The 24812-nt window shown below is 41.3% G+C and overlaps 1 protein-coding gene across 1 annotated transcript in view; it reads right to left on the reverse strand.

Moving 5' to 3' along the window:
- LOC130174831 (cadherin-4-like) overlaps positions 1 to 24812 on the reverse strand; it is a 233496-nt gene that overhangs the window by 21591 nt on the left and 187093 nt on the right. The window contains exons 6-10 of the mRNA XM_056385049.1: positions 20602 to 20757; positions 13459 to 13603; positions 10828 to 11000; positions 6940 to 7077; positions 1978 to 2163 (exon numbers count right to left, since the gene is read on the reverse strand). Coding sequence (XP_056241024.1) covers positions 1978 to 2163; positions 6940 to 7077; positions 10828 to 11000; positions 13459 to 13603; positions 20602 to 20757 — 798 coding nt within the window. The remainder of the gene's footprint in view (positions 1 to 1977; positions 2164 to 6939; positions 7078 to 10827; positions 11001 to 13458; positions 13604 to 20601; positions 20758 to 24812) is intronic.

Below are 24812 nucleotides of genomic sequence, written 5' to 3' on the forward strand. Positions count from 1 at the left end.
TTACTGCCGCAAGGCTTGTGTCTGTGGTGTTTGATTGTGATGTTAATGACTTTGAGCACATTTGTATGTTGCGTTGCCTCAGTGTTATCAGTGGACGGTGTGGCACAGCTCTGATATAAAAAAGCATCCTTAATCAGGCAGCTTCGTTGACAAGGGCACTGGTGTGGATATGTCCGTGTGAATAAATGTAAGTAAGTAAAGTAAATGTAAGCACATGGGTGTGTATTCGTGTGTGACCCCAAGGTGCACTGGTAACCCATTTACAGGCTAACCATGCTCAAGGCTCTTTGATCTACAGCCAGTGGTATTCAGAGCACAGGGAGGTCTAGAGTATAGCTGTAGGCTAACTAAAACACACACATACACACACACACACACACCCTGAGGGAAGCCAGAGGGGTGAGAGGTCAATAACACGGCTTCCATCTTTTGCCCGTGAGCCACCACATCTTACATCTCTTCTGTATCGCTTCACTCGTTTCTCTTTCCCCTTTACCTTATTTGTTCCGCTGGACTCCAACTCCTTCCCCCACCCCCCCCCACCCCTCCCCCCACCCCCCCAATCCTCCACCCACCGCAATCTGTATCTCTCAATCCTCGGAAATCTGTCTTTGCATCACTTCACTCCACTTCCCCTGTCATCTTCCGTGTTTATCGTAAGCTGTGATTTACATATCTTAATGACTCATTTGAACCGAGTGGATCTGTTTGTGTGTTTTTATGCGTGCTTGTTTGTCTACCGGCTTTATTACCATGCGGTAAAATGAGAATACGTCTCATAAACTCCTCGGAGACCAGCGTAAATGTGTGACATGTTTAGGTTGAGACCTCAGCCCTTGATTACAAAGGAGCTCAGGTGCCTTGTGGGAGATTTGCCGCATACCTGGGTGTCAGTGTGTTTCGATGTGTCTGCACTAACAGCAGCAGATACCTTGGTAAAAACAGGTACACCAAGGTGGCGCATTCTTTTGGCTTCTTGATTTTACCTACGGTACGTTGTCTGATGTGAACCATTCCGGCTCCCTTTTCCCTGGTGCAAGCTTGAGCCCCTCTGTTTACTTGTTGAGACAGTCTATTTTTCGTTTCCTCCCAGGGGGTGTCCTGTCTCTTATTTTTGATTTCCTGATAACCTCCCCTGGGTCTCTGTGGAAGCTTACGGCTACCCGGCTGCCTGCTGACTTTTACATCAGGGAGTGAGAGGAATGGATTATAAAAGGCAGTCATCTAGAGATAATGAAGAGAAACAAAATGCCAATGCTCATTGCTCAGGGTGCTGTGGGAATTATAGGGAGGTGTTATTGCTATTTTTTAAACATTATTGTAGGATGCGAGATGCGATTTGTTGGAGTCAGATACACGAGGACAATACCCCTGGGTCATCAGGGTCACAAAAATAAACAAGTTATTTCCACAAAACTCATGCGACACGATAATTACATTCACTGTGAACCACTCATGGATGAACACACAAATACAAATCCCAAAGGCCATACAACAGCATGCGCATTTACACACTTTAGATACACACACAGAATACAAGCTGAATATCATATGGATTTTTTTTCTCTGGTCCATTTTCTGTATTTTCCTTGCTTAACGGTTCGCAACCCTCTGGACAACCTGTGTAAGTGGGGTTGAACACTAACATAGAAGGTTGTTACAAGACATAGTTTTGTTGTTGCTGTCATTTACCACAGTAGCTAGCACATTATGAGTGTATAAAAACCGTTGCCTTTGTAATTGAGAAATCAATACCTAATTTGCTACAGTGGTCTCGCCAGCCATTGTGTTTAAGTCTGTGAGTTTCTGAAGGGCAGTGGCCTCCAATCCCTCATTTGGACATAAAGGGGCATATGAAAGGCAAAGACCCCAGCCTGTCTGCATTCAACACAGGAGAAGAGATGACACTGTTTCTTCTACACTGACTTCTATAGTGCCTGAAGCTGAGCATGTTCTGATTGAAGGCTGGTGTCTTACCTTAACCACCGTGACCATGCCATCATTAGTGACGGGGTCAGTGCGGATGGTGAAGTGCCCCGATGGGTCTCCGCTGATGATCCTGTAGATGGCGTTCCAGTTAGGTGAGTGTGGCTGGTCAGCATCTATCACCGTCAGATTAGTCACCACAACATCCACTCGATTTTCTGGGACCTCACCGGAAAACTGCAGAAATAGATGAAAATGTTACGTTGTAATATGTTGATTTGATATCTCTCTTTTCCTTTTTTGGCTTGACCGCAATAGTAAGGGCCAGCCCTATAATCGCGAATGTCCATGAATGACTGATCACTCAGTCATTCATGGACTCAGCTATCATAATTTCACTATTGGTCGGCTGAATGCCATGTGACTGAGTTGGAGTTTCGCTATTAGCTATTGCTCTTTCAAAATAAATAGGCGCTAACAGTTTTATATTCAGGGGGAGTTAAAAATCTCCAGTGTTGCCAACTTAGCGCATTTGTCGTGAGATTTAGAAACTTTTTTCAAACAAGACAAGATATAAACATATGACTGGACTGTGTATTGGTCCAAAATGTGGGCTTAGGGTTACACCTCTTGTTTCGGGCAGTTACCTTGCTGACCTGGTTTTGCGGCTGCTCAGGAGCTGCAGGGAAATGGACTATGGCTTCCAATTCACAGAGCCTCACCTCCATTACAGCAATAATCTACTTTCATTACATTAGCGAGTAAAAATGAGGCTGAAAAAGGGTTGAATCCGGCTGACACTAGGCACAATGCAAATAGGACACAATGATGTTATTTGGTTACAGTGGTTCCTCAACAGTTTTCAACTACATCCTCAATTTTGCACATTGGTCACACTCCAGCCATGTACTAGGTTTTCACCTAGTCTTGTTTTTATAGAGCCAGTCTTCCTTCCATGTTTTCAGGTAGAGTAAGTTTAATGATCTCAATTTTACCACCACTTAGTTGTAAACAAGCGGTAAACCCAGCTGTACACCAGCAAGCATATCCACACAGGGCCGTTGTTCCAGTTTCAGTGTTTTCTGCCTTCCCAGTACTCATCCTTGATGAGCAATAATATTTCATTCCTTTGAAAGCCAGAGTGACAAAGGAGAGAGAGAAAGGAGCCAGCAGTGGGGAGGGTAAAAACAGCTGTTTGAGTGTATATGAGTGGCTTTTAGTTGTCCCCATGCTGTACAAACACATGTGCTTTGTCCTGATAAGCCTGATGAGGAGTGAGCTGCTGTCTGTCATGTGTCTGTTATGGTGGGGATTGATCAAAGCCATATAGGCTCAGGGGATAAAGCCTACAAAGACGAACCAACAAGAGCAATGACGGCACCGCTACCCTGTAAAACACAAGTCAACCACAGCCCCACCCACACGGACAACCCATCAACTCTTTACCAATCATGTGGGGTCAGAGGGTGAGCATGTTGGTGTGTCTTCACCTCATCTCGAAGCAACAGGCATGAAGCACCATACAGTCACCGTGTCACCATGGGTAACAGGCGTGGAAGAGCCACTGAGCCGCTTATGTGAGTGTAGGATATCAAAGAGCAAAGCCCCAGACCAAACACTCCGACGGACCATAATACCCTGCCTGGCAACCCTCGCATCACCCAGCAAACAGCCGACAGCAGCGGGCAGATTAGGGGGCTGCGTCAGGAGAGCTGTTCAGAGACTCAATGACATTCTTAAGACAACAGACAAGTCCGGGTGGTCCTGATGCACTGCCTGCGTCGGATAAGTAGGCAGGCTGTGGTATGTTTGTGTCATGGCAACTGTGTGTGTGTGTGTGTGTGTGTGTGTGTGTGTGTGTGTGTGTGTGTGTGTGCGTGTGTATGTGTGTGCTTGTGTGGTTTATTACTGTGGATCGGTTCAGGGGCTCCCCAGTGCCAATTCAATAAAATAAAACTTGAGAGATGGTTCTTCAGCTCCTAAGGGCCCTTAAGCATCTTTTTTCTCTGTACACAGTAACAACTAAGGCAAACAAGATCTGATGAGAGACTTTGAAGGGTCCATTGCAACTTTTATTATCGATACCCCCGTTTAAGGTTTCTTCTCTCGTTATCTCTTTACAAAGTGGGGGATTGAAAGGGGTTACATCAGGCATCCAAACCTTGTGTAATAAAAATCGTATTTATTTTCCCCATAGGCAATCTTACATGGCATGACAATTATAAATTCACTGCACATAAAACTCTATCATTACAATCACTTAGGAAATTAATTCCACATTGCCAAATTGCAAAAGAAAACTGTGAAATGCTGAAGATTGTGTGAAGACCAACTTTTAGCATTTCAGGTTAAATTCAAGAGTGAACTTCCAAGTAAGAATTTAAAGTGAACTATTTTTTCTATAATGAGCAGTTCTTCCCAATTCTTGACTATATTCAAGCTGCTCTATCTCTTTCAGACATTTATGATTGTGAGCTTTGACGTTTGGTGGGGTTATTGTCAATAATGGATTGTGATGCAACATTTGTGAGCTTTAACAGAGAGCATTATAATCTCACTTGGGCCTGTACTCCTTCTTTCACTCTCTTAATGATTTATCAGCTGAATACTGCTTTGACACTTATTGTGTACTGCAGTAATGATTGTTTCAATGGTGAATTGTTATATGACCATGGTGTCTTTCAGCAAAGGCTCAGACTCTCTCTGATCTCTCTATGATACTGTAACTTGTCCCCAACTGGTGGACCGGAGGATAGGAAGGGGGAGCTCTTGTGAATGTGACTGGCACAGAGTGCAGTGACTTTCTCACAGCACTTGACAAAACACCTCTTGCCAACACCCTCACCCTCCTGTCACTATTTTGGCAGTGGGGAAAGACTAAAGCAGGAAAGGGGACTTGAAAGGAGAGCAAGGAGAAGTGACAGGAAGCTTCATCATAGGTACATTGTGAGGACAGTAAAGGAAGGAGGGCAACAAAGAACTGCAGTGGATCCTGCACAGAGATACCTCTGATTCTCTACACATTATGACAAATACATACAATATGAGATACAGTCATTGTTACAGTATACTGTATGCACATACAATTAAGAGATTAATAACTCTTTTTCAGTTTGTTTCATCTATCCGCATCACAGAAATAATGCAAAGCATACATGCAGCCCTGAGTAGGCACTCAAAGCCTACACGTACATACACATACACCACCCCTTGCCGTAATGAAAAATAGGCCAGCCTCTGATAGGCATGATGAAATATTAATCATCAACATTAAAGACAAATTCCCCAAACTTTATATTTCTGGGACACGTTGAAAGATCTATGGGGTTTATTGCAAACACTAAATATTTGCATAATGGCCTGCATTCTCAACAAAATGGCTTTTATGTTATCCCACCACTGAAATGGGTGATTTATGAAAGGAGTGGGTAAAAGTGCTCTGCTCATCGTGGCTCCAAAACCTCCACTAAAGTTTATCATCAATATCCATGATGTGGTGATGGAAATGCACTTAAACACGGTGGAATACAGTTACAGAGTATCAATCTATTACTGGCCACTATCATCAATACACCACCATCAGTAGAGAATCTTAGTGCAAGGGGGTGGGGTGGGGGATGCCGAGTCAGGAAAGACTTCTGATTTACAACAGGGCATGTCTATGCTTTATCATTGCCGCCATAGAAAATAGCTCCTGTGACTAAATAATCCCTCATTCTTTCTCCTCTCCCCATCATTCTCTCAACACTTTTTTTTTATCATCTGGGAGTCTGGTGGTGGTCCAGTCATCAACTCCTCTCCCCTCTTTGTTGTCTTTTTGCTCACCATCTCCTTTGTGTCTTATCCTTTTTCTTCCTGTGCCCCCTCTCTGTTCATTTCCTGCTGTGTGTGATGTAGCAGTTCTCTGATGAGCTCGATGGCTGACACATGCTTTACCGCCATTGCTAACTCATCATTATAAGGGTCTTAATAGCCCCCAGGGCATGTGCTAATGCTAACTCCTCGGCTTCCACCTCAAAGAGCCGAGTCTACTGTAGTGCTGATACGGCCTCAGCTGCTTTCCCCGCAGTTGCAGAGCTAAGCACCTTATCTACCCAACAGGCCTCTGCTCTCATCACCACTGATAGGAAATCACACATAGTGAATAATTCTGACACCTGAAGCCATTCTGACACCTAGAAAGGTTTTTCATAACAGGAAACCGGAATGCAGACAAACTCATTTTTTCTTCATCTCCACTGCCCTAAACTAATGCATGTCTCTGACACAAAATAAATAAAACTTTGACTTTTGAGACTTTCATTCCAACCAACAGTCAGTGAGAGATACTGCTGCCACCTCAGCTGTTCCACCCACACATCTAAACACTCAGTGGCACTGAGAGAAATAACCAGAGAGTTAAACTAAGGTGGAGTGGAAAAAAGTGAGATAAACTTTTTAACAACACTAAATCTTCCACTTCACCAATTCATTTGGTGATGATGTCGCTGAATATCACCACCAGTGACATGATACATTACATACATTACTTACTTTGGGCTTTTAAACTTTACCCCACTCTTAATAATGGCTTTCTATAATGTAATCATCATTTTAAATATCACAATCATGACAACAATCATCTATGATTTGCTGGCTCTAGTTTTCTTGCTGATGAAAGTCAATGATATGGATTAGTTTCTGCTTGTGTGTGTGAGTGTGAGTGAGTGTGCAGCCTTTACAAGGAAATGAGTAAGTACCCTTTGCACTTCATAACCCTCCCTCACTGTCCTTGTGTAAATCTTCCTGTGTAACAACATAACACAGTGTTGTAGTCATTTCCTTTCTCCTTTCCTCATTCCGTTGTTCCCTCTTTTTCATTCTCCCCACAATCTCATCTGTAATGTCTTTCTCTCTCTACCCTTTTTTTTCCCTTCAACATACTCATCATGTCCACCCCCCTTCCCTGAACCCAAACCCTCTCCTTCTAAAAACTGTCACCCTTTCCCCACTCCCTGATTTGTAGCAACTCACAGTTCTGGAGGTCAGCATGGGAGGGTTGTCGTTGATGTCTGTGACAGTGATGATGGCGGTGGCTGTGTTGGAAAGGCCAAAGTTCAGGTTGCCCTCCATGTCCGTGGCCTGCACGATGATGGTATACTGGGACACTTTCTGTTAAAGGCAGAAACATAAGAGACAGGAGTGAGCAGTTATTCGTCTGCAGAAAGCTCTCTCTTCCATGTGTCTACAGCAGCAGCCACAGACTGTGACTCCCAGAGGAAAAAAAAAAAAGCTGAGGCTGTGTTTTGTTCTATAGTCACTGTCCATGGTTTTATTTGAGACACAGAATCGCAAGGGTGAAGTCTTTCATTCAACTGAGTTGAAACCTCCTCAGCGGAACATATCCAGACTTCACACCATCTGCAAAGGCTGCACTGTGAAGCTTCCCCATGGGTGTGTCATCAAAGACATCACTTATTCTCTGCCCCTGATGGACAGATGTGAAGACAATGTTCCAACTGGAAAAGATTAATAGACTATCTATGGAGAAAATGATATGAGAGAATGATAAATGCCATTTCATCTTTTAAAATGACACAGTGTCACTTCACTGTAAGCTGAAATATGGCTCTCTTATTTGTATTTTTGTACTTGGGTGTGTTTGTGGGCTTGGAGCCCTGCCGCTCCCTTCCCATTCTCCTTTCCTACCCGCCTCCCTCTCTTTGCCGGCATCCTCTGTCTCTTCTTCTGTCCCACGGTGCAGTTAATGGGCTGCAGGAAGGATGGAGCCCAGGAGCCGACAGTCTGGATAATGTGTCTCGTCACTGAGATTCCCAATTACATTCCCAGTGTCTCTCTCACCTGCTAATTACCGAGTAAATATCCCAATTAGGCCAGGACGCCACATCATGAAGATTAGACAGCTCCTCTCATCTTGATGCTAGACCAGATGTTGAACTCCAACCTTGTACACACACTCTCATTAACACCCATACGCACACACAACCAAGCACCCACAAACATCCGCAAGCACACACACACACACACACACACACACATCTTTTTCTCCATATCTTGTTTAGAAGCAGTGCTTGCCTGACTGTCCCATCAGCCTGTGTACAGCATGTACACAACACTCTCACTAATTAGACAAGGGAGTAATTATGTAGAGCTCCTCTGAACCTCTCAGCATTGCAACAACACCACAGCATACCCAGGTTCCTCTGGAGGACTGAGGTCTGTTACTGTCAACAAGCTTTTTAAAGTCCACTACAGACCAGTGGAAACCTTTAGAAGAGAAATCTGTGTGGGAGTTTATAAAGGAGAGGAAAAAGACATTTCAAAAGTGAAGAACAGAGGAAAGAATAAGAGACAGCAGGGGATGCAGCTGAGGCACAAGGGAGGAGGATTACCAAAAATAGATGCCTGTGTTTTTGTTTTTTCTTCTCTTTTTGTAGCGCCTAACACCTCCAACACCCCAGCCCAAGAAGGAAAAGGAGACACATAAACTTTCAAAGTTTCAAAGGGCCAAAGTGCTGACTAAAAGTGGACCAGGGAAGCACTGCACTGTGCTGCGTAGCATCTTCCTAGTTTATGTACAGTATTGAAGCTTTGATTTTTCTCCTGCAAGACGTCTTATCTGCTCTCTGAGAAAAATGTTACAGGAAAACACAAGTATGTATTTGTAAGCTACAGAAACTGTGTGTAATTGTGCACACATACAAAAATATGTGCACAAGTACATTTGTGTGGGAAATAGATACATGTAATCGTGTTTATGTCTGTGCGTGTACAGCATGTGTGCGCGCTCTTGTACACCTGTCTTTGTGAGAGCCAATTTGAGTTTTAGATCTCGAGAGAGACCGCATGTTTGGAAGTTGGGGACAGATTGGCTGGTCTTCATTTCTTCATGGGTCTCATATTAAAAAGCATTCTCCCTATCTTGATTCTGCCCTTACTGTGATGGGATCTCGAAGAGCAAATTAGGTCGGTGCAGCTGACGGATTTATCAGCAAGCGTGGTCCCAGGTCAAGTGAAGTGATGCTGCTCTATGGGCTTTGCTTTAACTCTGCCAAGGCAGGGGTTTCTGCCAGGCTTGGTAGAGACAGCAGGAAGAGGCAGTGGTAGGTGAGCTCTCATCTTGTGCAAATGTTTGTCTTAAGAATATGGCCAACGCATATGCGGCACAGATGTGGTCTGGCTGACTCATCCATTCTGATTGCTATGCACTCACACTTCACACACTGCTTTACAGACTGCATGTTTTTAGTCAAGTGATTAACTTTTCATGGTTTATCAAGTTAATTAACTGAGTTACTATTAATTGGTTGACAATAGAAAGTAGAGAAAACAGAGCCTAGGTGACATCTTCAAATTGCTTATGCTGTCCGAAACCCAAAGTCATTCATTTTTGCAATGATATAAAACAGAAAAAAAACAAACAGTAAATCAATTATAATAATAGATAATAGCTGCCAATTAATGTTCTGTTCATCAACCAACTTATTAATCAAACAACTGCTTCAAAATGATGTGCATTAAAATACAGCTCCCCTCATATAGTTAAGATATCCAAGTACAGATTGCATGTTGACACCAGGTGTGAATGGGGTCTGAATCAGGGTGGGGAAAGTGACGGAGCAGAACTTGACACTCCCTCATTACCACCACTGATGTGCCCTTAAGCACTGGTGCTGCTCTCTGGCCAACCTGTGACATGCGGTTTCCAGGAGTGAATGTGTGTTAACAATGTGATTGTAAACAGGGAGCTCCTGAAAAAGAGGAACACTGCTCTCACAGGATGAATATAGACAATAGGTTAGTGGCTAGGGGATGAATTATGTCAATAGGAGTCCTCTTCAGTCAAGAAGCACAAAGGTGCTCTGGGTAGGGGGTTTAATCCTACATTGGGGGGTGGGGGGGATTAGCAGTGTACAGATAAAACAAAGCAAAAATAAGCATCAGACATTCAGGCTTTTTTACTCCATGTTCCCTTCATGCCTCTCTCTCTCTCCCTTCCTCTGGTACCCTCATGTCTCATGTCCATCACCCTATCTTCTTTGCCAAATTCACACTCACTTACTCCACCCTCATTGTAATACCCCATCTGCCGAGCTCTGTTTTTGTTCTATTGCCCCCTACAGTTTCCTTTTTTTTCCACTCCATTGCCTGTGTTTTATCGAGTGTAGATGTGATTATATGGGCTTTTGTGTTTGTCTGACAGGTGTCAAGGGCATTCTATCTCAGATATTTCCACTCTATCTTCACCACACAAACACACACACACACACACACACACACACACACACACACACACACACACACACACACACATACACACCCACACACACATACACATACACATACACACCCACACACACATACACACCCACAACACAACGTGAGCAGCCCACTGCAGCATGATGTGTTGTTAATAGGTCTGTCACTGGTGACAGTTTGGGACGATGATCTGTCTCCGAGATTTCTTTGCAGAGTTGTCACTGGCACATCCATGTCGCAAGAATAAACACATTTGGATCTTGTCACAACTTTTATAGCTCCATAAACAAGGTGACCGCAGAAGCAGGCAATTTGGTGTAAAAAAAAAAAGAAAAAAAAAAAGAAAAAAAAAAGAAAGATGACTTGATGTGGGTGTGTGTCAGTGTGTGTGGTGACAAATGGCTACAAAACATTCTTAAGTCACATCTCAAGAGTGTCATCAGAGTAAACAATGCTGTTAGGAGCTGCTCCATTAACGAAGACAAAGGTGTATCTTCTAACCAGCTATAGTTCAATAATCAGTGTTCAGAGTAAAAGCATAATACAATCCTTATTTGTGATGATTATTTTGCTTAATTTTATACGATTTTATCTTTAACATTAACTGCCTTTTGTGAATGCACGGGGATGTAGAAGACCAACCTCTCGATCAAGACCGGGTGCCACCGTCACAATATCTCCAGTCTCACTGTTGATTGTGAACATGTTAGGGATGGGGCTGTGCGGCGTCTGGGAAAGGATTCGATAGCGCACCATTCCATTAGCGGTGATGTTGTCGTCGGCATCAAACGCCGACAGGTGCATCACATATGTTCCTGAGAAAGAAAAGAATATTTCTCAACGTGCACGTGCACAGGCAGCCAAGCATGCTGTAGCAGAAAGTAACAAGTAAATATGTCAAATTCAATTTCCATCAAAATTGAATTTGTGTTAAAGCGAGACTAACTAACAAACTTTTTAGTATCATAGAAATAAAAGGCCCCCCCACCCACTTCAATACACTCAGGAGTTTTGCTGCTGCAGCCTGCCATGGTCGCTAATGGTAGCAAATGTTAGCTAACATTAGCTAGTTATTGGTGTGCAACTGAAATTATTAAAGCAGTTTCTTGACTTCATCACTCTTTTCTACTTGAGATATTGTTAGACTAAGAACAGCAGCAACAAAAGCAGTTCAGCAGTGTTCCATATTTGCTCCTTGTAACCACAGTGGCCGCTGTTTGGCAAAATTTACATGTAGTTGTTTATATTCTAGTTGTTTCCATAAAATAAATGACTAAGTCCTCATTTAACTTTGAACATTTTGTGCTGTCATGCCTTTTATTGGCTAGTTTAAAGTGAAGCAACGAGAGGGAGAGGCTGCAGATGCACTGTGCACACAGCACTGCTCTCCTTAATCAACCATCCTACAAACAGATTTTAATGACATACATTGGAAATAATCACATTGATATTGGTTAATGTCTGCATAAAAGTGGTTAATAAACCATAACATGTTCCATAACAGCTTGATAACACTTACTATGATGTTCATTGATGTGTACAGATTTATGCCAGCAGAGAAATGTTGGACACCTATTTTGCAAAAAATCATGACCTCAACAACCAGAAGCAGGACCAGGCACAGACATTCTGCTATAAGATAAGCTAAGCTTTTATAGCTACATATTTCACATCATATTTTGCTTTTACTGATGAAAGGTATTGATAAGCCTTATATCAAATTGATTAGTATGCACATGAATGTAGCTAAACTGTCTACATGTTTGATAAGACTCGCTTAAAATGACCTATACAGATTTATGCCTGTTGGAAACATGTTCTGTAAGTGAAAATCACTCAACTTAAAGGACAAGTAAGTACAGACATAACGTATATGCAGACACAGTTCTGTTGCAGACAAGAAGCCACAATCCTCCCATGAAGGCACCACTTGTTTGCATTCCTGCCTCCACGCACTCATATAACTCTGTGGGACCACTGCCTGTCACCCAATCTCTCCATCTCTCTCTCTCCCTCTTGCTCTCCCTCTCCCGTAGCTGATTCTAATTGCCAGAGATAGTGATATCATGCCAGTGACAGCCCCTGTCCGAGGATAATTGTAACCGCAGCTCCCATTTCAAACTTCATTACATTTCAAAGCAACATTTGTCAATGACTCGGCCAGAGGGAGCACTCTAAAGGCCTCTCAGCGAGACGAGAAATAAAAGGCAGCAGCAAGAGAGAGAGGGGAGGAGGAAATGAGAGAAACAGAGGACAGACTCCATATTTGGTTAGATTCCAAGCGGAGTGACTATCAGTCCTCCACACATCACTTTTTTCTAGAGATGGAGGGATAGAGAGAAGGAGATGAAGAATCACAATGTGTCACACATCGGCGGGGTAATTTCATTAAGCTGCACTCTTAGGGGGTTTAATGTGGACCCTTTGTACGGGCGTCCTAAGCTGTGCCTGACAGGATTAGGTCCCCATAATGACTCTTTAATTTGCAAACTAATTCAAGTCTGTAATTGGCCTTCCATTGAAACCACTGGAGCTCTAAATTCTAAAACTCTCTTTTTTTTATGATTATTGTTTAGCAGAATGTCATGCATGCCACAGAGACTTGTCTGCTGTGTGAGGGAAGGCTGAAGGGAAAGGAAGGCAGGCATGAAAAAGAAAGAAAGAAAGAAAGAAAGAAAAAAGAGAGAAAGAAAGAAAGAAAGAAAGAAAAAAGAAAAAAGAAAGAAAGAAAGAAAGAAAGAAAGAAAGAAAGGGAAATTAGTACCTGGACACCTCTTGAAATCACCCCTGGTGCAATAAAGTTGGGTTCATCAGGCTCACACTCACACACACACATGCACACAGAGAGCTCATCTTCGTGATTCTTTCGCTCTGAGGTTAGACATAAAATGACCCAGTGGTGCTACAGCGTGGTACATTTCATCCTCAATCTCCTGTCCAGCCTGAGCACCCTCTTTGGTTTATGGCCACTGCTGCAGCCGGCTAAATGAAAAGCCACTATAGGAGACAGATTCTCTGTCTGTCTGCTAAATCAGGGGGAATGGAAAATTCTCAGTTGTGTCAAAGATTCACTGGTGTAGTCATGCTTTTAACGACACCAGCCTCTCCTGATATAATAGTAGCTCGTCATCAGTCCACTCGTATCTAGCACCATCACACATTTCTTTAATCTTTCAAATCTTTCCAGTCTTTAATTAACTCGTCTACCCTGTAATTGCTCCTGCTTCACACTTCATGTTTTATCTATCCTTCCATCCATTCATATGCCAATACCTGGTTTAGAGCCTTCATCCACAGAGCCATTGTAGACCTGGTTTTTGAACTCGGGTCTGTTGTCATTCATGTCAATGACGAAGATGTACAGATCGATGGGGTTCTCGACCTGGTTCCCATTCATGTCCACAGCATGGGCACGTAACTGGGAGACACAGAAACACAAGAAATGAAGTTAGATCACAGCCCATAATTATTACTGTGGGAGCAGAGAGTAATGAATAGATGAATTATTTATGAGTCTGTGATGAGTGCTTGTATTCGTTTTATGGAGAAAATTATTTTGGTAAACATTTGGTGTTTAATGGATGAAAAAAAAATCTAATCTATCTTAAGGGTCTATCTATCTTACAAGGTTGGTCTGCAGTTTCTACATTTTACATTAGTCTCCACTGGGGATAGTTTCCAGATAGTTTGGATCTCACTAATATCTCTCTAAACAGTGTCCTTTAACTGTCCTGATGCCAAAAATCAAACTGAGAGAGGAGACCGGGTAATAAAAACATTGATACACTCATTTGAGTTATCCTCAAATATTACAGTGAACTCACAGAAATATGTTTTAGGAGCAGTGTGCTCTGAAAGGTGAGTAAGATACATTATTCTAAGGAGACCAGAGTGACTGTAAACATCTGTTAAAAATGAACCCTAAGGACAGAGTTTCTCAGGCAAATGTTGATGTTTGTGACTAAAATCATGTCAATGCAGTTTGGTCTAGTCTAGTTCAGTTTTAAGGCTTGAAGGTTGTATTTCTTTTATTTGAATTTTAAGATTTGTGGTTAAAGGTCTCTATCAGTGAGACTAGATACAGTGTAACTGTCGGAGCTATTGCCTTAATAATTTAGAAAAATTGTAATATTTAATCATTTTATAAATTTAGTCCAGGAATTTAACACATTTTGTTAGAGTGTAAATGTGTTGTCCCTCACTTTGGATAAAAGCGTCTGCCAAGAGTAAATGTAAATGTAAATATAAATGTCTGAAGGCACAAATGCCAGTTTAATTATAATGTGTTCACTGGGTTTATACAAATGCAAGTAAAAAAAAAAAAAAAAGTATTCGCTATTTTGTCTAGTTGTAGTACCCCGGACTTCATTGTATACCGTCAACTTTTGACACCAAACGTTCACCCTTGGTCTGTTGTCTACATTAATTACAGGCTTAAATGACCAAGTTGTATTTTTTTTAAATTACTGTTCTTGCCTTAATTTTCACAGCAATTTTTCAAATACCCGTTCCCATGTTTGAAAATCAGTTCTTTGTGGGGTATACGCCCTTATCCTTTCAGTGTATTCCCAACTGTCTCCACTCACAGAAGTGGACTTAAAAAAGGGAGAAACAACATAAATAAAAAACCAACAAACTGAGAGCAAGTGTTTTTATCCTTCAAGGTGAATACTTTCAAAGCAACTCTAAAACCAAAAAGAAAAATACCTGTGCCCTGTTTTCTGAATTTGGCATTTTACCCTGCTCATGAACACACTGACTGATAAAGTCTGCATTATTGAATTATACAGTACAAGCGTTTCAAAAAGCCTGAACCTAAAGAACAATATAGTAAGGTCTTCGGTAGAAGTCAGGATACCTTTCTTGCAGAAAAATTGCCTTCCTTGGTCATGCACTTTCTCCAGACTTCTTATCTCTTTTACACTTAGTCCCCAGAAGTTTTTATCTCAACAGAAACCAAAACAAGAAACATCTTATTTTATTGGAAGTTCGGCTCTGCTGTGAAGTCAAGGTGTCTGTTTCACGATCACGGTGTTGAAATCCCAGGCCAGACATTCTGTCTGATTTTGTTTGACAGAGAGTCCTGAAATCACTTCACTTTCACTCTGACTCCACAAACACACTCAGCACATTTCAAATTCAACTCAGCTGTGCTCAGACGAATGGAATCACCAACTAGGATTTCTCACAAAGTTTGGACATGGAGTTATTACTGGAATCGATACGTGCTGTAAAATGTGTCCTCACTGCTTTCTCTCTTATTGAGGTCTGGATGGAAAAAAATAGAAGCGGAATGAATGAAAAGGAGAGCAGAGAAAAAAAAGTGAACTATCAGGGAAATGTTGAGTTTAAGTAAATGTTTGTGGTTTGTTTTTTTGCTCCATACATGAAGGTCAAAATAACAGACTGAAGTGGCATCTCAGAACGAACTCCACGGTTCTCTTTAAAGCTGTTTTGATTCACTTCACCTTACCTGGGAATGTTTATATCCCTGAACATGACTTATTCAGTGATATTCCTGTCAGGTGAAAGCATCGGGGATGTTTAGTTTATACGGACGGAAAAAAATGAATTCAGATGCTATCTACATCCTGCTCATAAGAACATAGAATGATAAATATTTATTCTGTTGAAATGTCAGCAATCAATTTCAGACTAAGAACCTACAAACATTCTATGAGCAGATTGTAACATGAGTGTTTTCTCATTATGTATGGAGAATTGAGGGAATGGTACTCTTGCCATCTGAGCATGCCTGATTGGAAACGTGCTACCTGGCCACTGCAAGGGCATGAGAGCCAGATAAGTGAAATAGCCCCTAGGCTCGTTGTGGCAGGAAATGGAATAAGAAGCATTGTCCATCCGCATTCTTCTCCTCAGAGAGGTGAAGATCCTCTCCACTGCTGCCCATCCTCTCCTCTCCACTGTCTGCTTTCACTCTGCACCTCCACTGAAATTGTGTCTTCAGGTCTCACTGAGGTTAATTTGACTTTACTTTTTCCACTGCATTGTCTGATCTGTCCTGCACCCAATATCCGTGCGCTGCCACTGTATATCGCATCTCGGTGTGCTGTAACAGGCTAGGAGCCAAGCCTGTTATCTCTACCCACCCTCATCCCTCCGTCCCACATGCACCCACACCCTAATTCAATAACAGCAGGAGTCAGAGATTACCGCCATGTTTAAAGAAGGCAAAATGTAATTCTGGGTCCACATTAAAGTTATTATCTTGAAAGGCAAGGGGAGAAAACAGACCGTACCAGGCAGTGCTCGGCATTTGGCAAAGAGGAAGCATCCTGATAGAGATAACAGCAGACCAGACGCTCCAAGGTTTTTTTCCTCATAAGAATGCATCTTGTTGCACGGCTAGTTTTGAATTTCAGAGTGCTCATTCATTTGAAATAAAAAGAAGCAGACCATAACTTTCTTCTGTCCTTGCATGAAATATGAAGTAAACAAACGAAAGAGCACAAAGTCAAATTCTAACTTTGTGCGTGTGTGTGTGTGTGTGTGTGTGTTTTATAGTTTTCCTGGATGACGTTGCTCAGTGAGTACAATCTTCCCTGTCTTTAAAGTTATAGGCTTGAGGAAGATCATGTTTTGTACAGTCCACTTTAATTGCTGACCTGTCCCCAGCAGCATCTAGCGTGAGAAGCTTTTAATTGTACTACAGCACCTTTCTCCCTATGTTTACACGTACATCTCTACCTTGTCTCATCTGGTTTCTCCCTTCATTTTGTATTCCACAACAACTAAAACTTCTCCTCTACAACAGAACATTGAGTTTAACTAAAGCAGCCTTTAGAAAGCCGGCACCTTTCTTAACAAATCACCTGATTGATTGGATTTTCTCGTGGGTATAAATCTGCTCAGCTCCCACAAAAAGCTAAAAGCCAGCTCAGCAGGAACGAGACTCAGACTAGGTTCCCATATAAATACAAGGATAGCGGCAGGTATAGAGACAGAGGGAACCCGACACAGAAACCTTAAGTGGTAAACCCAGTGTGGTTTCTCACTACTCCAAAGAGTTGGAGCTCTCTTTTCGTGGCAGCAGAAAGACTTATGGAAAGAATAGCTTATGCAATATGACAAGTTAGTACTTTCTTAAATTTTAAAAGTGCTTTGCCAGACTGCTTGATATTTCCATTCTTAGACTAGCATGCACAGCACAAAGGCGAAAGAAGAGGCGCAAAGAGATGGAAGTTCCATTCAAATGAAGCAGAGCCAAGACAGGTGTTGGTATTTTTGGAGAAAAAAAAGAAAAAAACTGGGTTTAAACCAGCACAGCATGCACAGAATGAAGATGGCTGTGCTCACTGCACTGGGCCGAAAACATTTTCCATTACTGTTTATATACAGGTTAAACAAACTATATACAGTGTTAATTAGTCAGCTTTAGAGATGTTGTATTTTTAAACTTTGGGAAAAGGGACTCCAGTTGAACTAGCTGCAATAGTGTTGGGAGGTCAGTTGCCTTGCTCAAGGGCTCATTAACAGAAACAGTTCAGAATTATTAAAGAGCCAGCCCAGCTCTGTCCAAAGGTTAAAATCATCTACATATCAGAACCTCTAAATTAGAATAATTAAGAGGGTTTTTTTCTGGATTTTTGGGGATTTTAAATCTTGGCCAGGAGCACTGACTTCCTGTAAATGCAGTCTTTGTTAGTTGCCTGGCAACCCCATTGTGACAATAAGACTCCCAACTTGTTTCAACATTTATGTTTGTGTACATACTAAACAAACAAAATATAATGTTCTAATTAGAACATTTTTAAGTTGCTACTAGGCAAAAACACTGGACTTAGCCATGCTTTACGTTTCCCATGTGCTCTGCTAAGCTAACCGGCTGCTGGCTGTATATTCATATTCAGTGTACAGAGAGGGCGGTATAATTCTTCTCATCTAACTCTTGGCAAGAAAGGGTATAAGTGCATTTCCTAAAATGAACAATTTCTTCAACACAAAGACATGAGATTGATATTCATGATTACTCTCAGAGAGAAGCCAATAAGAGTAAATCCCAACATCTTGCCCTCATCAAGGTTTTATTTTTCCACTAAATCATTTCTCTTTAATTATATCCTATCCAGATGGTAAGTATTTGGAGAGTTAAACATTTTTTGTTCCTCAGGGTCTGCGCTTCAGCATATTCTGTTTGAAATGAAATAATGGATATTACATTAAAGTGGCAAGTCTCATCTTTAATTTGAGCAGGTTTACATCAATATAGAAGGAACAGTGTGGGGGATCTAGCCTTTTTAACACATAGTACCCAAATATCAAGGGTTTAAAAATAATTGGACACTTGGCTATTAAATAATTTTTTGGGACGCTGTGTGGTGTTTCAACATTAGTTCATGCACAAAGAAGCCTCTCATGTGGCTCAGAGTTTATTGAGAATTAAGAGTTGCCATTTAGATTGAGGTGGATTATCTGTCAACATAGGGACTAAAGAGGTGACCATGCTAGTGAAGAAGATAATAATGATGCTAAGGAAAGCGAAAATCTATCACAGCGATATCAAGGTGTTTGGTTTGCCAAAATCAACAGTTGGGTATGTTCTAAAAAAGCAGGTACGCATTGGGAAAGACTGCACAGCAAGTCAGGAATACTCTCCAGGATGTAGGCGTACGTGTTACCTTGCAAACTATCAAGAGATCAAAACCTCAGAGGATTCACCACAAGATGCAAACCCCACGGTAAGCCTAAATAACAGAGAGGTCAGGTTGCAAACATACAAAAAGAAATCAGTACATTTCTGGAAGAAAGTTCTATGGACTGATGAAACAAAAAGGAACTTCTATCAAAATGACAGCAAGAGGGAAGTGTGGAGAAAAAAATGACCCAAAGTAACTCCCTCATCTGTCAAACATGGTGGTGGTGCTGTTATGGTTTGGGAAATGTATGGCTATCAATGGAGGTGGAACACTGGTATTTATTGATGAGGTATACAGAGGTATCCCTCATCAGGTATACAGGTATACAGGAACATTCTGTGCTCAGATTCAACCAAAGACATCGAAACTTCATCATTCAGCAGGACAATGATCCTAAACATGGCCAGAGCAACCAAAAGAGCTTTTCAGGGACAAGAGGTGAAATATTCTTGACTTGCCAAGTCAGAAAGATGAGTTAACTTCATTTCTTAAGTTTAGGTTTTGACTTTCTTCAACTTTGATTTTTTACCTCTGTTATGTATTATTTCACATAATCACAACTCAGATTTTGTGCTTGAGTTAAAATAGATCTGTATGCTGTATCTGCTTGGAGTTTTCAGTTTACAAATGAACATGGATTCTTTGTTTTAAATAATTTATTGCGGCAAGCCCTATCTTTATCCGTCGTGAAAGCGTCTGCTGTACTGCTAGCAGTCACAATCAGCTCAAGAACACTGTTCCTCAATGTGACCACTATGACTCTAGTGCCTTACAGAAGAAGAAGGTGCAGGGGTGCCTGAAGTACAGACCTCATGGTTTGCACTGTTTTTCTTTTGATCACACAGCAGTCCATCATGACACCTCCATCATGAAACTGCCCCAAACAGAAGAGTTTTTAAACTTAATGCAATGCATGCTGGGAAGTGTATGCAAATAAGTTCATAATGTTTTGAAACAACTTAAACTGATGAGTTAGGTGAACAATCCATCTGACATTTTGTCACCTGAGCTCATGATTTTTAGTTCTGAAAGTGATAATTAAACAATTTTAACCTTGACACACACAAAATATTTAATTACACTTAGAAAGAAACATTTATTTAATATAACTTTACAGCATAAAAGGATAAAGTAAACATGAAGTGAAAATTGTTTTCTTCCATTCCTCAACAAAAGAACAAGTTAGCAAAACTGGCTCTGAATGTGATGAATCACAAAATAAGTAATTACCACATTCTCTGACTCGTACTTCATTTCAGCCAGATGCTTTGCACACAGCGCTTCCACACGTAAGAGTGAAAAGGTGCAAATTGGAAATTCCATCATTCATTTCTAACGTCACTGTGAAGTAAAAATGTGATTGTTTCTCACAGTGATCAAAGTACAAGAATGCAAATACATACACACAACTCTTCCAGGAAATGTTTTTGCTTAATGTAACAATGTAGTGCAATATTGTTATGTAATGTTTATTGAATGGATTTAATTAAATAGTTTCTAAACCTGATTTTGTTTTTGTTTTTTTTTCCTAATTTGTTATGTTGAGCAAATATATATCAGAGATGGCATTTTCATTATGCAGAACTACACTGGTTCTGCTTTAGACCCCTGTCCGTTGAGGTGGCAAAGAGACATATGTGTCAAAGGGTTAAATGGCAGTATAATAATTGGTTTCATCTCAAAGGTCATGGCTGTTGTGCGCGGATGTATGTGTGAATGAGGGAGTGAGAGACAGACAGAGGGAGAGAGAGACACTCACATGGTAAGAAGAGCGATGTTCTCGATCGAGAGGTTTGGTGACGAACATCTTCCCGAGCACGGGGTCAATGTTGAAGACCTCATTGGGTGGTTGATCTGCTCCCACCCCTGTGATGCTATATCGGATCGAGATGTCCTGGTCCTGGTCTGAACGAATCTGCATCACAACAAATAAAGAGAGAAACACTCAATCAATCAAATAAATATTAAACTCTCATAACGTGTTTCACTGAGCAATAAACTTTTCTATCTTATTAGTTTTCAGTCTCTTCCCTGGAAACTAAATTCAAACACACAGATCTCATGGCCAATCTACACCTGCTGGTGCAACATGTACTGCGAGGTGTTTATGATTCAAGGACCAGTTTGTGATATACAACCCTTGAGTTTAATATTTTGTCCTCACACAGTCTAAGAAACCTGATATTACATATTCACTGGAAACATGTGCAGGCACACAAACACACGAAGCCAGGGCACCCACTCTTGCACACACACACACACACACACACACATTCATCACAGTTTGGCATTTCTAGCTACCACATACTCAAAGATTCCATTAGTGCTGCCGCAGGGAAAGCTATGCATTCTGTTTGGCAGAATTGGACTGCTTCAAAAGAGAAATTTAAATTCAATATTTCACGAAGGGCGAAATGAAATCAACATATATTTACTGTTAACTTTGACAATCAGCTAGGAGCCATTCTGGAAATACAGACAGGTTGTGAACAAAAATGACAATTAGATAGGTAGGTGAAAATATGAGGTTGTAATTGGTGTGTAATTAGGGAAGCAACAACAGGCAGCATAACAATAAACACATTTTGAGGGGGTAAAAATGGGCAAGGCTGCACAGGAGAAAAGAATTATTCAATAGCTGTGGGAGAAGGGAAGCAGAACGTTTTCAAAAAAAAATTAGGCCTACATTTTGGTTCAGCTTTCCTGGCCACATATATAGCTAATAGGTGCATTAAGTGCAAAGCTAGGCCTGCGATTTGAACTGAAGTGCTGTGTAATTATGACTCATCTGGAAGAATCTTTCAATTTATTGCCCAAATAAAGTCCAAACATACCATCTCTGTCCATTAACCACATGACAACCAATGAACATCAGTGGGTGAAAATGACTCAATCATACAATCACACACACACACACACACACACACACACACACACACACACACACACACACACACACACACACACACACAGCCATGGCCAACCTTTTTTCTTCAATCAATGACTATTTCAGTGGAGATCCTGAGTGCACCAGAAGAGTAACACTGTCCAAAGTTGTCTCCATCTTTCACCACTCGAGGAACCAATTTAGCCACACTTTTGACACACCAGGAATTCTGCCCAGCTGAGAAAATAGCTGGAGCAACTAACAAGGACAAGGGAAGGACATACCGTATTAGACAGGTGTCATCCTGACTCTTCCTACTGGTGGAATAAAAACCTGTCACCATCACTGACAGTGCTGTTATCACCATTTTCTTTCTCTTGCTCTTCATCAGCATCAGCATTATCATCAGCTCTCTTTTAGAGAGATACAGTCAAGGTGTGTCTTTCTAATCAAACAAAAGCAATCAGTTACAGACACCTTAGCTGTAGGGATGCAAGAGGAGCTGTCACAACAGCCCACTAATGCTATTTGTGCATGTCTGTATATGTGTTTTCTTTGGGGAATAGCGGGAGGAGAACGTCAGAATGCTGTGCACATATCTCAGCAAATTACTGCTGACAGCTATGATAATTAACGAGGTGCAGGCATCGACTGCTATTACTTCAAAGAAACTCTGCCCGTTAAACACCAACAAACTAACAAATATCCAGCTAGCAGCTCAGTTGAACTCTCAACGTAGCACCATTACCCTCCTGTATAGGCAAAGTAACCAGACCACAGCACGCTGACTCCATCTACCTCTCCTGTCGCATTAGAAAATACAAGCAATTACTACACAGCCGCCTGCCAAACTGTCTCCCCCTCTCATTCACTCGCCCACCCCCCTTGTCTCTCCCTTCCTCTGCCCTCCCTCCTCCTTTCCGTCTCCTTCTCTCTCATCTCCACTCCGCCCCTTTCCTCTCATCTCTCCCCTCCGCTGTACTCCTTCTCTCTCTTTTTCTCTCTCTTTCTTTGCTTCAGGTCTCCGTGGGGACAGAAGCCATGCATGAAAAATGAAATTACTTCAATCCGTTGGCCTTGGCAGTGGTGTATAAATCCTCACCAGTTAGGAAGTGATAGCTCTCCATAATTCCATTTCAGTTTTCCCCGCCCCCCTGATTTCCTACCCGCTTCCAAGCCGTCCTGCTTGGGGGGGAAAAGAGATTCAGCTGCATGTTTCCACAGTCATTCCAGCCAATTAGCTCTCCCTCCCACAACGTTCACGTAGACGTTTTGAAAACTGTTGAGGGACGGCGCCAGAATCCTTATCCTCATCTGTTTGTACCAAATATTTGTGCATGGCTACATGTGCACACATATGCACATTCAAGCGTGTACAACTGTGCTTTATACGGTGCTGAAAGATTTGGTTTATGCCAATTAATGATTTTAAAAAAAAAGGATTATACTTCAAAATTTTTTCACCTCTAATTCTCCCACTAAGCTTGTTTGGACAGTTCAGAGTCGACAACGAGCAATGTGACGACAAACTGCCGCTGCAATGACGTCTGGCTCATGATTATTAATGCATGTAATAAATCACATGCATATATACATGGCTATGCATTAAGGGATCCAACAATGGCTGTCAGGGAAATGAGTCAGCTCGCTGTTGTTGCATGTTATCAGGCTCCTCCTTTTATCACAGAATATTGTGACAGGCAGGATGTCATTCCAACAGTAAGCAGCTTTCACTGTCATTTTGTCACTTTAGCTTCAGAAAGGCTGTGAATGTGTTGAAAAAAGCTCAGCATGAGATGAACATTAAGAGCTTCTCATGACTGTATCAGGACTTTTTATTTCCTTTAATGAAGAGGAAACTCTCTCTCTTTCTTGTTACACCACTATCTTTCACTTCACATGGGACACACAATAACACACATATAAAATGCCTCCATTGGGTAATACATAATAAAGGATTTTCAATAATAATCAAAAACTGTTTTTCAGTTTTTTCTTCCTTTGTCTTTTTCTTTCGCTCCCTCTCTGATTTCTCCTCTCTTGTCTTGATAATGTGTGTGTGTGTGTGTGTGTGAATTTGTAGGGGAGAGAGAGTGGACGAGAAGCACTCAGCCAAAAGAAATTGATAGTGAGAGAGAGATAGAGAGAGAGAGAGAGAGAGAGAGAGAGAGAGAGAGAGAGAGAGAGAGAGAGAGAGTCATGACTGTATCATGCGGCATCAGAAACCAGACACTGTCTAAATGACCTATTTGTCGACGGATCAAAGCAATTCCCTTCATTACTGACAACTTGTCTGGTTCTTAAGGAGATCTTATCAGTGAGCTTAGCTCCCTTCTGCCAGGCAAAACTAAATCAAATGAGAAATTATCATGCCACCGGGTCTTTGGGGAAAACAGAGAAGAGGAGATGAAGAGAGGGGAATGAATAACACAGAAGTGCCGTTCTACCACCACAGTCACTGGGGTGCAGAGGAATTAATTTTCACTTAAAAATTCATGTTAACTAACACTTTAAAGTATCTAACATATCCAAAGTATGTGACTGCACTGCATGGTGTAGAAATACACTACTACATATTTTAATAATATAATGAGTTGCGAGTTTAGATTAGGTATTGTATACTGTGTGCTGATAAGGCAACATTAGTGTGATATATGTACAAAGATGTAAGCTGTTGTATAAATGCAACTGAATCTATTGAAGAAGATGCTTCTTTCCACCCCAATAAACATACATGGGATTAGAAAAAATACTAGAAACACTGAAACACTAGAAAAACTGAGTACATCCCGGTGCAATCTCATTAAAATGTTAAATGATTCAAAACTGTGTCATTGTACAGTAGATAATGTATTATTTTTATGTTGAAGTGTAGGGTATTTGGTCTTATGCATAATTTAAAAACAAAAAGGTTTGATACACTTCACTGAAATAGAGGCCACAAAGTGCGACGTCAAAGCAACAAAAATACAGAGTGGTCACAAGAACACATCTGTGATCACTGCAGCTAAAGTGAGAACACCTTTGATTTTAGGAATTATGAAATTAACTGTGAACACCACAGCTTTCTAAAGAATTGCCTG

Source organism: Seriola aureovittata, chromosome 9 (assembly GCF_021018895.1).
Source record: "Seriola aureovittata isolate HTS-2021-v1 ecotype China chromosome 9, ASM2101889v1, whole genome shotgun sequence".
Classification (NCBI taxonomy): domain Eukaryota; kingdom Metazoa; phylum Chordata; class Actinopteri; order Carangiformes; family Carangidae; genus Seriola; species Seriola aureovittata.